The sequence below is a fragment of the Myxine glutinosa genome, chromosome 10, assembly GCF_964187855.1.
Source record: "Myxine glutinosa chromosome 10, kmMyxGlut1.1, whole genome shotgun sequence".
In the NCBI taxonomy this organism is placed as follows: Eukaryota; Metazoa; Chordata; class Myxini; order Myxiniformes; family Myxinidae; genus Myxine; species Myxine glutinosa.
The window spans coordinates 113,209,822-113,222,845 of NC_136270.1; the positions used below are offsets into that span (position 1 = coordinate 113,209,822).

Sequence of the window (13,024 nt, forward strand, 5' to 3'; positions counted from 1 at the left end):
TGATTCGTCACACGGTCACGGATGGTTTAACCCCAATGTGGAGCCATTTAAAAATTCCACAACACTTTTGTTTCGGGAGGTGCATACCGTGCATGCTGATGGGCTTAATCCAACCTTACTAATAATTTTTATTTGACATATGATTCGATTTTTTGAAGTCCCTCATTGTGAATAGCACTCGATCCAAACAGAGCCGATGGAAGTTTGACACAACACATCCAGGCAGTGTATAATCAGCAGAGGCCTACAGGCCTGTCTTTGGCCCACCAGAAAACCAAGATGGCAGCCATATTATTTTGTCTGAGAGCCATGGTGGGTGGAGTCAAGCGACAAATGTGAGTGGGGTCCAGCAGCTGTCTGACCAATGGGTGCACATTTCAAAAATCGACCCCAAACAAGAACCACAACAGCAACAATAATAACTACAACCATGCAGCGCTCTTGTAGACCTGTGATGCAAAGCAGGTTAAAATTGGTTGGAGGTACAAGGTGGCCTAAAAGTCACTTTACCCCTGTGGGATTTCTCAATTTAGGAGTCATAAAACAATGGGGCTCGCATATTCATGCAACCTTCTTGTATCTCTCCTATTCCATTCCTGATTCATCACCACATTCACACACCTCCTCACTGGTTTCGGTATTTAAAGGTTACGTCCTGATTATTATTTTCTGAATAGAGTCGTCATTGACAGGGGAGGCCAGAAAAACCATTGAACACATGATTGTTGTTGATGAGATTTATTACCCTTGACAGAGGATTTATTACATTTGTCTGTCTGTCTGTCCATCTGTCTGTCTGTTTGTCCACATAAAATAAATATGAGTTTCTCTGAAACCATTGGTCCGATTGACAGGCAAGTTTCACCATGGATGCACCTCTTCCTGCAGAGTATTTAATGATAATTATGACGTCATAGGTCATGTGGTAAGGGCGCCAACTTGGAAAAACCGAAACACTTTGCACCTCTATATCTCCGAAAGCGCTGCATAGAAAAAATTGAGACATGGCTCATTGCAAAGAACTCTTCATGGGGAATAACATATGTTAATGATGATGTTATGGGTGCCTCCATTATGATGTCATAATTCTACAAGTACAAAACTTCATCCGATCAAGATGAAATTTCTTGAGCATCATATAGAGATAAATTGGTGGAGAAAAAAAATGATGACATCATCGGTCCACTGTTTCGGCCGCCATATTTGTTTTAAGACAAAATCCTTTAAAACCACTAAAAACATGTCCTGGCGAGGGTCTGCAATCTCTGATTGCTCTTTCTTATTTATTTATGTGACACCATGGAACACAGAGGAGGGGCAAACTTCTGACAATTATAAATGCTGAAAGAGCACACCTCCACCAGGCTGAACAGTTTACGTTATGTATCCACTGATAAGCCAGATCTGCTTTCAGACCTGAACCAAAATCCAATCGGCTTGTTCTTGTCACTTAACCAACTCATCCAACTAGTTTTGTCACAGGTCATCCATAATGTTGTGAGATACTCTTCTGCACATCGTTTTTGGCCCCGTCCCTCAATGTTGAAGAATCACTTTAAAAATTCTCGGATCTAGATCCGGATCTGGATTTTCACTGCAATCAAAAAATCATTTAGTCCTTGTCACACACCTAACCTCTCTACCAAATTTCGTATGAATCCGTCCACAGCTTTTCGAGATAACCTGTTCACAAACAGAGATAGACAGACAGGGGTGAAAATAAGGTCCATCCCCCTTCAGTGACAGAGGTAAAGATGGCTCCTCGACGAGCCAGCAAACCCGATAAGGTAGTACAATTACGTACCGTTCCAGAAAGCACGTCCAACACCCTGCTGTAATAATGAGGAAAGTTTGCCCCTTTCACTTTGGCGTTTTTACATTCTGCAAAACAAAGAGATGGTAAAGCAACAATTATATAAATGGCTTTACTTCGTTTCTGCAGTCAGAGTGAGTTGCGTAGCAACTTATTAAGTTTAATCAACCAGCCAAATAAAATTAAATAAAATGTCTTGCCAATAAAGGGATAAAATGGGCAGCACATAATAATATTCATATTTGTTTGTGAATACATTTCCTTGTATTAAAAAAACATCTACAGTCTCAACTTAGCTGGTGTTTTCAGTACTGGCATAAAGCATACTATTCATACCTGGAATCATAGTAAAGTTCCCCGACAGTGGCTCAACCTGGAAATGCAGCGTGTGGCTGAGTATTAATGGCAGCGAGATGAATACAAACAGCATGAGGAAGATGGTGGCATTGAGAATAACGAGGAAGCGCAAAAAAGCGAAATAGAGTCTTGTTCCCATTCCAAATTTCCCTGCAACAACAACAAATGATGGCAATGTTATACGGAACATGCAAACGGCATTTGTTACCAATATGTGGTTCACATTCGGATCGTCCGGCCGTTCACAGGTGCTGCCTCTCTCCATATCTATATCTATATGCGGCTATATCTTTAGGCCGTTTGTCACTTAAAAACCGAGTTTAGCCCTGAATTCTTCTCTTCCTTCCAAGCTGAATCTTTACGAGTCTTACCTTGAATCTGGCGGAGCTGGGAACCCCATGGCTGAAAGCGGTCCAAAGTAAGCCTCATCTCCCGAACCCAACGTTTCAGCCCGCTTTTGCACCAGTGGTACCAGGTCTTCCAGCACCCTTGCTTCTGTTTACGGATTTCTTTCCTCTTCCTTCTGGGCTCCAATGAAAATAAAACAGCAAAAATGGCCAGAGAATCACAGGGTGTGTAAATGCGAGCTTTTGTAGAAATGCAAGCGTACATATTGACATTATCACCTCTGGACAGCACGAGAGCTCAGTACCTTCCAAAGGGGAACAGCACAAGACAAACATGGAGGCGTTTTGCACAAGATAAGCTCATAATGTTGTGAAGAGATGGTGCAATCATCTGTTGGGATATGCTGATAAATTAATGTAAATTCAGAATTCACTTTTCATGTATATATACACAAAGAATTAAGTTAAGCACCCCCCCCCCCCGTTTTTTTACAACCTCGCACATTACAAGTTTGTTGTCGTCAAAACAGTGTAATATACCCATGATATTGCTATATTTTCTGGAGAAGTGATATTATGGTCACATAAAAACATAACAATCATGCCGTTTTCAATATTTTATTCTGAATAATTTAAGGTGAAAATTTTTGGGAATTTTAGGCATATTTTCACCTCAATTTAAGTATGGAGCTATAGGTCCATCACGGACAGTGTGGATGACGTTTATGTTTTCTAACGTACAGTCATTGTTCTGAGAAGACCTCTAGCGATCTTTGCGTCAATAACGTGTGGAGGACCCACGTGATCGGATCACTGACTCAACCAATCACTTTTTTTCACTTTGATCACTCCATTTCATCAATGGATAATTGCTAATGTCATACCAATCATTATTTGATCTCACATACCTTAGAATATATGCCAATGTATACATATACACAAAGAATATATATTAGGGGGTGCTTACCTTAATTCGTTGTGTATATAACAATTCTACACAAAGGGATTGCACGCCAACGCCTTGTTTTTAGCCTTCACACATCATTGAAAATTTTCAAACTTGTTTCCTCAGTTGTGGTTTGAGGAATAAAGAACATGAACTGGACCTACATCTACCTTTACTGTTGTGAAGTGGTACAGTAAAATGATATGTCGGCACTCCTTAGCAACATACAGCCTTATCTTATTGAACAAACAACATGAGGGTTACAAATGCAAAGTTAAACACGCTTCAAAAATTCACAATTTCACAACAGTTATGTGATCTATATTTATATAAATTAAAATTATATGTATATATACATATATATATATATATATATATATATATATATATATATATATATATATATACATATACATACACACACACACACACACACACACGGTGTTCCAAAAAGACCTGAACAATTTTGGTTGTTGATATATATTTTAGAACCACGAATGACAGAACGACAGCCTTTGGTTTTTATGATACAGAAACTCATAAGGTTTTGTGCACACCATCAGTACACTTCAATGTGAGCTCCATTTGTCACACGCAAGACATCAAGGGGGTGCATGAGTTCTTGCCATGTTCGGCTCAATATGTTTGCATCCACCATTGGGCATGCAGCCGTGATCTGAGAATGAATATCCTGCAGGTTTGGCACATTTGTGTTGTAGCCAACATCTTTCACGAACCCCAACAGAAAAAAATCAAGGCAAGTTATGTCTGGTGATCATGGGGGCCAGGTGGTTGGTCTATCCCAGCCAATCCGACGACTTGGAAATTTTTCATTCAGGACGGCTCGAATGGCTAAGTCCCAGTGAGAGGGAGCACCATCCTGTTGAAAAATGACATCAGGTTGCAGGTCTTCAATCTGTGGCAAGGCGAATCCTTCCAACATGTTCTTGTAAAATGTTGAGGTCATGGTATTCTCCGCAAAGAAAAATGGACCCACCAAGCGTTCAGGAAGAAGGCCACGCAACACTGACCTTTGCATTGTCATGCGTGCTCAATGACCACGAGCGGATTTTCGAGCTCCAGATCTTCACATTGTGCCGGTTCACCTTCCCCGATACATGAAAGCAAGCTTTGTCTGTAAACATGACCTTTTTCAAGTAATCTTTGTCATCCTCGATGCGACTGAGCATTTCCAAGGCAAACACCTTGCATTTGGGTCCGTCATTTGGTTTGGGTTCCTGCCGAATCTGCACCTTATAGGTATAAATCTTCAGTCTTTTTATGCAAAATCCTGTGTACAGTGGTGATTGGTAGTCCCAGTTCTCTGGATGCACGTCGGATTTATTTTCTGGGACTTTGTTGAAATGATTCATGCACTCGTTCAACGTCTGCTGCACTGCAACTATCGGGGATGCCTCTTCGTGGTGGTTGTACCCCCTAATGCAAGTCAGGGGCCAAATCTTTCCCATTCCTCTCTGCTGCCTGTATTTGTCAGGGCAGTGTGGTCGCGGTCACGGTCAGAGTGCAAAGCGGTCCCCATGGACAGGCCCTTTCCCTCTTGTCTCTGTCTCTCTTCTATTCTCTTTCTCCAACTCTGTCATGGCCACGACTTTGTGACGGTGGGGTACACCATCCAGGATGTGGGGGATCTCTGGGTCACTCCTGGAAGATTTATCAGTTGTCTCCATCCCGCAGACTTGTTTGAGAGAACTGTCCAAGGCTATAGAACAACGATGCCTCTTCGTGGTGGTTACACCCCCTAATGCAAGTCGGGGGCCAAATCTTCCCCATTCCTCTCTGCTGCCTGGATTTGTCAACAACAACAACAACAACAACAACAACAACAACAACACCTGCACTTGCTCAACTAGTACTTTTCTGTTTCTCACAACTTCTAGTCTCCTTAAACCTCTTGTACCACTCTCTGATACTAGGCCGCGATGGCAGATTTCTTCCATATCTTGTACGGAAATTACGCTGAACTTGCGTGTCGGATCTCGTCTCGATGAGACATTCGACACACTGAGCTTTCTTCTGTGGAGTCGCCTTTTTATTTCAAATTAAACCAACAGACCTGAAAAAAGAAAACTTTATCAGTTTCTGTATCATATAAAACAAAGGGTATCATTGTGAAATATATGGAACGAAATATATGAACAACCAAAGCTGTCCAGGTATTTTTGGAACACCCTGGATACGTGTGTGTGTGTGTGTGTGTGTGTGTGTGTGTGTGTGTGTGTGTGTGTGTGTGTGTGTGTGTGTGTGTGTGTGTGTGTGTGTGTGTGTGTGTGAGAGAGAGAGAGAGAGAGAGAGAGAGAGAGAGAGAGAGAGGGGGGTCAAACCCAGAATGCTGACGCTGTCCTGAAGGGCAACATAGTGAGCCTTCAGCCCATATTTGGCAACAGCAGATTTCCTCATATAGTTACATTAGAAAGCCTTGCGATGCTCGGTGAAACATTGGCCGTAAGTTCTTCCAGTCTCTCCACCACATTCTGCCCAACAACCACAGGGAACCATCTCTACCACCCCTGAACGGTCATTTCTGGGCAGCTTATCCTTGACCTTCATCAGTCCCTGCATCATGATGAATACGGATTTGAAGTTTACTCTCACACCAGCCGATTGCAACACTCTGCCAATCCTTTGTGACATGCATGACACAGAAGGCACAACACAACAACTGTGACGTCGATGACACATTTGTCATCTGTCCCAGTGAGGCAGTTAACACCATACATTAGATTATTGGAAAAACCTTTCCTTCCATCAGGTTCACCTATGAAGAGGAACAGAACGGATCCCTCTCTCTTCTGGACGCCATTATGGCAAGAGGTCCTAACAGAGGTTTGAACATTGCAGTTTACAGGAAGCCCACTCGCACTAGACCGTTACCTGGATTTTGACTCGTGCCATCCATGGACCACAAATGAGGTGTGATTATACACCCTCATAAAAAGAGCAGATGATTTACCATCAACAATTGAAGAGAAGAGGAGATAGGTGGAACATCTTCAAAACATCTTCAAGCCCTGATATATTTTTACCAAAAAAAGAAGCCATCTTGGTGGCCAAACAAAATAGGACTGCCTCACAGCAACAACCAACACGTTTTTGTGTTCTGCCTTTTCTGCCAGGCATGTCACAAATAATTAGCAGAATGTTGAAATCGGCAGATGTGAGTAAATTTCAAACCTGTAATCACCATGAGGCAGGCACTGATGAAGGTCAAGGATAAGATGCACAGAAATGACCGGGTAGGGGTGGTATACACGCTTCCCTGTGGTTGGGGAATGGAATATGTTGGCCGAAAGTTCTTCCAATTTCTCCAACATCACTGAGCATCGCAAGGCCTTCAAATGTAACTATCCAAGGAGATCTACCATTGCCAAACATGGGCTGAAGGCTGGCAATGTTCCCCCATGGGTCAGCGTCAGTATTCTGGGTGCGACACCCAATAAAGTGAGAAGGATTTTGGAGGCATGGCATGCAGAGGAAACGGTAACATGGCTCACATTGGAGGTTGTGAACTTGCCACTAGCGTTTGACCCACTCATGCGTAAACGCACCAGGGATATGTTCCCTCCCTATCTCCTCCTCCCCCAACCCCCACACCGGGACAGGAGAGACATCCTGAAGAGGTGTCACCATGTAAGCCAAAGTTTTACACACTTTCCTCAAGAGCAGTTCACAGCTTGGCCAGAAAGACATTCCATTCCCATTGCGGTTGGGTTTGAATACATCTTGATGCCAATTGGTGGGTTTCTCAAATTGAGCGAATTGGAACATTTGCTTGTATTCTTTGTGACCAAGCATGTTGATTCAGAATAAAACGATGAAATGTAGGATTCCCTGCCCTCTCCCCCCTCCCGGCCACCACTTCCCAAGTCAAAAATAAATAAATAAAAGAACACAAAACTGACCGTATATCCTTTTTTTCCCTCATGCTGAGTGGCAGTTCACACACTGGACGTTTCAAGTCATGCAGAGGGGCAGATGTTCTCGGCAGCAGCTGTTCATCTTCGAACGAATGAGAGGCAAAGACAGCACGTAGTGGAGTCCTCCGATTGGTGCGGCGACGAACCCACGTCCAACTGGGTAGCTGCTTCAAAACCAAAGTGTTCTGATTTTCCTGGGTCGAGGTAAATACATTGTCTGTGCCTGCAAGAGCACAGACATACCTACATCATGCATGCTCATGAACATGGCATAGGTTTCCTCTCCTATCCGACCCACCCTTTGGAAGTTTGTTTCGTCTCGAGGCTCAAAGCGTTAATTTTTAAAAAGGTTTATACTTGAGAACTTGTAAATAAAAAATAAAAAATCCCCATGGCCCATTTCTATGCTGTGGTGAATGCTTCTCACAAAAAGCTAAACTATCGCTTTGTACATCAATGGTGTCATTAATGGCAGGGAAGCATAAACTACAGATATAAAATAATGCTTTTATTGTTGTAGTTTTCAGGCCTGTCCCAGTTGCCCGGAACGAATCGCGATGAACCGTGTCAAAGTGGTCATGCCGGCCAACTGATTATGGCATCCTGAGCAAGTTCCTGGGCCTGTTTGCCACGTTACCATCCTCAAGTAGAATTCCTGAGCCAACCAGGTGACACGCCAATTAGCACCATGCGTTTGATTACCCTTATTAGCGATATGAGTGGAGATCACGGCAGGTACGGTTTTGTACTTTATGCTAATCTCCCAGACCCAATCTGTCCTTTAATGGACGTTTGTCGCTCATATATTCATGATGAGAACACTCAAATCACTCAGAGAACATGTGAAGTTATGATGATGTATTGGACAGCAAAAAGGTGGGAATTGCATACAAAATAAGCAATACAATTATTTACAGTATCCCCATGCAGGCCCCTTGTAACGATTAATCGTTAGACCCTTAATTACTCGATCATTAAGGCCTCAAATACATGACAAAAGAAAAGACCAGAAGAAATTGACAAGATGAAAATACTCAAAGCTGCGACCTATGGGATGCAGCTTGTCCCAAGTGAGATATTCCCGGTGGGAAGTCCACTACATGCTGTAAGCACAGGCCGGTACGAGGGCCAAGTGCACACGGCTTGTGGTGGGGGTGTGTCAGCTGCCCGTAAACTATGCATCCCATGCTGCAGAGAAAACCCCATGAGTCTGAGTGCAGGCTTTATAGTAAAGTTCCCATGCATTTCGTGACCGTGGTTTGCACCGCACTCCCTCATACTTGTAGTCTCGGCCCTCATCCGCAGTCATGATTCCACTAGCCCCACCCTGCTCGGCTGCTTTTGGCTGTTTCCTGGCCCATATGTGGGGCAACCCGCCCTGACCTTTCACATACTTTGGATAGCGTGCTTTCTTTGTCATGTCGGCATTCCCCACCTTTACTAGCGCTGATGGCCTGTTGGACAACTTAAAAAGAACACAAAAGACAGATCACAATGGGATATAACATAAAAGGTGTGAATGGATAGCAGTTTTAGACATACACTTTGACAAGACTTTCTGACTTCAGTCTCCTCTTCAGCAAGTGAAATGCATGCTCCATTGGATTTAAATCAGGAGATTCACTTGGCCAGTCTGAAACCTTCCACTTTTCCCTCTGATTAACTCCTTGGTTGCATTGGCAGTGTGTTTTGGGTCAATGTCTTGCTGCATGGTGAAGTGCCGCCCAATGAGTTTGGGGGAATTTTCTTGTGCATGAATGAATGAATGATCGTTTTAAGGCCATTTTTCCAGGCTAGAGTGGGGGTTAGCCTTGCGGGCCCCATGACAATCATGGTTCCCTGTTTGAGGCAATGTTTCTATGGCATGGCGGATGCCCTTCCTGATGCCAACACTTAGTCTCCTCTTCGATGTGCAGGGATATGGTGTACCTATTCTAAATCGGGGTAGACACCGGGATCATTCATCCCAGCAAGCTCGGGCCTCAGAAGGATGACAGGCTGAGTCAACCCCCATGGCGTTAATTCAGCGATCGACTGGGATTCAAACTCAGGATCCTAGGATCCCAAGCCTGTGCCCTAACCGCTAAGCCAACACCTATTGTGCATCGGCAGATAAAATATTTCTGTACACTTCCAAATCATTCTGCTGCTGCCATCATAAGTCACATCTGCCATATAAAATACTGTTTGTAGATTTGTACAGATGTCTGTCCCCCTTCATAAAGGGTAGGTTTTAAAGGCCAATCTTTGAATATGACTGTGTTCACTATGGTCTATTTTTGAGGATAAAAAGACAAAAAACATTTTCCAAAAAAGAGTAATTACATCTCTTCATATTGCAATTGTATATGGTGGCTTGTAAACCGAACCTCAATGGTGGTGTACAGAAGCATTTTTTGTTTTAATTAACAGCAATAAATCCAAGAAGCAGGGAGATGAAATTCGCTGAACATGACGTGCAAAGTCCGCAGAGTAAAACGAGTTTCATTTACGTCCCTAGGATGTCTAATTAACAAAGAAGCTAAGAGCACACCTGACGCTAGGCCGAGGTTTCAGACTTTGGCACGCTCACGATACCGTATCGCCGAAACTATACGTCCTAAAATATAAAGAAAATAGGGTCACATTTATTTGTGTTTTTCATTAACGCTTTTTCTTTCTACAAAATATATCTTCCAGTCTCCTTGAATAATTCCAATAAAATTACTCCAACCCATCATTTTTGCTGGGCTTTTATACTAGCCATCAACAAAGATGAGTGAGCCAGTGCAAGACCAAACCATGAAACTACCTCCACCATGCTTCACCCATAAGGTAGTATGCTTTGAATCATATGCAAAGGTAGTATGCCTTTCCATCGCTTTGGTAAAAGTTTATCTTGGTCTTATTTGTTCAGAAAAATTTGTTCCAGAACTATACTGGCTCACCTCTGTACTTCTTGGCAAATTCTAATCTGGCCTTTTTTTTTTTGGTGCTGATGAGAATTTTACATCTTGCAGTGTAGCCTTTGTAATTCTGCTGTCAAAGTCTTCTGCAAACTATAGATTGTGATACTTTCACCCCTGCACTCTGCAGGTTGGTGGTGATGTCACTGACAGTTGTTTTATGGTTTTTCTTCACAGTTCTGATGATTTTTCTGTCATGAACTGCAGTTTTTGCTCTTTCACGAGCCTCGATTCAGTATACAAAAAATATATTAAAAAAATAATAAATAGTTGTTTTCCTTGGCTGACCTGGCCATTGTCTATTGCTAAGTACACAGGTTTCTTTCTTTATCAAGATATTCCAAATTGTATTTGCTATGCCCATTTTGTGTCATCTATCTATAATTCCAGTAATCTCTGTGTGTGTGTCTGTGTGTGTGTCTGTGTGTGTGTCTGTGTGTGTGTCTGTGTGTATGCGACCGCTGTTTCTCGACAACTACCGGTCCGATATACTTGAAACTTGCCAGGTATATTGCTGGGGACCCGAGGATGTGCCTTTTCAAGGTTTCATATTAATCGGAGAAGTAGTTACCGAGCTATGGCGATTTCTTTACCAAACTCCGCAAGCCGTTCGCTTTGGACCAAACCATTTCATGTAAATAGAGGGGGGGGATTGTCACCGTACTCGCAAGCCGTTCGCTTTGGACCAAACCATTTCATGTAAATGGAGGGGGGGGATTGTCACCGTACTCGCAAGCCGTTCGCTTTGGACCAAACCATTTCATGTAAATAGAGGGGGGGGATTGTCACCGTACTCGCAAGCCGTTCGCTTTAGCTTTGCGAATGGACCAAACCATTTCATGTAAATAGAGGGGGGGGGATATAATTTTAGATATATATATAGTACGGGCATGCCCTAGTGGTTATAATTGCATTATTCTACTCTTTCAGCTTCCAAATTGCTTGTTTTTCTTTCCTAGACAGTTCTTTGGTCTTCATGTTGGTTTATGCCTACTAACTCCAAAGGCAAAAGGAAAGGCCAAAGCAAGACTAGACATTCACAGCTCTTTTATGTGTGAATAATTAATGCAAAAACAAACACCCGACAACAAGAAACACCTGTCAGTCATTTGTTTCATTACTTATGCTAACCTAAAATGGGGGGACTGAATATAAAAAGTTATTTGTTCTACAATCGTAAAACATATATGTATGGAAATACCAAGAAATAAAGATGACTTTCTGTATTCTTGCCTCGTATTCATCTTTTGATCTCAAATTCAAATTTCTTGAGTAGATAGTAATAATAACAATTTTTAGAGTTCACTGTTCCAATACTTATGGAGGGCACTGTATAACGACGCATATCCTATAACACAATTAAAATGCAACACACTTATTCGAAACAGACACTATGGGAAATAACTATCACTATACTAAGCAAAGTTGCCCCCGAGTAGGCATTCCCACTACTTATTAATGTGCTTTTAAATATTATTATTATTATTACTAATATTAGTATTATTAGTTGTGGGCTTGCAGGATGGCCGAGAGGTACGCTCGCTCACGTCTAAGCTGTCGAGTATGTGTGCAACTCTCGGCCCAGCTATAAACTGGCATCCCTGTGTTTTACAGACAAGGCGATTCATCAATGTGTGTGCCGTCCCTCCCGTTCCTCGGAAGGATGTTGAACTGGGAGTCCAATCTGCTAACATTAGTTTGTGGACGTTAAAGGTTGTCCTTTGCGAAGATTGTTGGCTTAACGGTTAAGGTGGCTGGCTTAAGATCTTAGGGTCTTGGGTTTGAGCCCGTGTCATACTGTTCAAATAACACCTGGTGGGTTGACTGAGCCTGTCATTGCTCCAAGCTCGACAAAAATGAGTACCAGTACCAGATTAATAGGGGGTAATAAGCCATTGGAGTATCCTGCGTCGGAGTGTCAACCTGTCCAGGATTGTACTGCTTAGCCAATGAAACTGCCTCAGAAGCCCTATGTGCCCTAAGGTGTGAAATGAATGGTTTTTATTTTGGCGAAGATTACGGGAGCTATCAATGGCACCGAAGCCAAATTACAAATTCCTGCTATAACGTACAGGGGGCACTGTATCCATGGCAGAACCGCACTCCCAGAAAATTGTGCAATATGCAGCTTTGTGCTACGGATGACAGAGGAAGAAGTATCATCACTCACAGAGTAAAAAAAATCCATAATTCATACTATCCTGCATACTACACTGTCGATAAGCTGTTGTTTCGTGTAACCTGGGTAACAAGAGTAATATGATATCACCGAGGGACAAGGTTGTGATCCTTTGCCACAGCATGACATGCTTCATGGCAAGCATGTGAAGTCGACAAATCAAAACAATGGCAAAGCTGCCCACAAAGTTTCAAATACAATGTGATCGATCATAAGTTTGGATTGCAATGGACTCGGTCTCCCTAATGAGTCAAACCGAAGCTACCCGAGGTTAACTCCCAGTGCACCCGAGTGGTGGCATACTGCGACAGTGTGGCAACTCCGCAGCACAATACGGTTAATGATTAATTAATTTGACCTTGTCCCAGGCCCAACCTGTCCACCAAATTTCATCCGAATCGGTCCACAATTTTTGAGGTATCCTGCACACAAAAAAACAAACAAACAAACAAAAAAAGACCATGCAGACCATGATACTTGCGAAGTCCCTAAAACAAATTTG

At 42.7% G+C, this 13,024-nt stretch overlaps 1 protein-coding gene across 3 annotated transcripts in view; it reads right to left on the minus strand.

Annotated features, from left to right (window-relative positions):
* The window catches only part of TMC7 (transmembrane channel like 7), a 116,430-nt gene that overhangs the window by 45,412 nt on the left and 57,994 nt on the right, over window positions 1–13,024 (minus strand). For all 3 annotated transcript variants that reach the window (XR_013624799.1, XM_068126263.2, XM_068126262.2), the window contains 4 exons: window positions 7,384–7,621; window positions 2,542–2,693; window positions 2,150–2,320; window positions 1,805–1,881 (listed from right to left, as the gene is read on the minus strand). Coding sequence is in view for 2 of the 3 variants with exons in the window: in XM_068126263.2 (XP_067982364.1) it covers window positions 1,805–1,881; window positions 2,150–2,320; window positions 2,542–2,693; window positions 7,384–7,621 (638 nt within the window). In the remaining variant the exon portion in view is untranslated. The remainder of the gene's footprint in view (window positions 1–1,804; window positions 1,882–2,149; window positions 2,321–2,541; window positions 2,694–7,383; window positions 7,622–13,024) is intronic.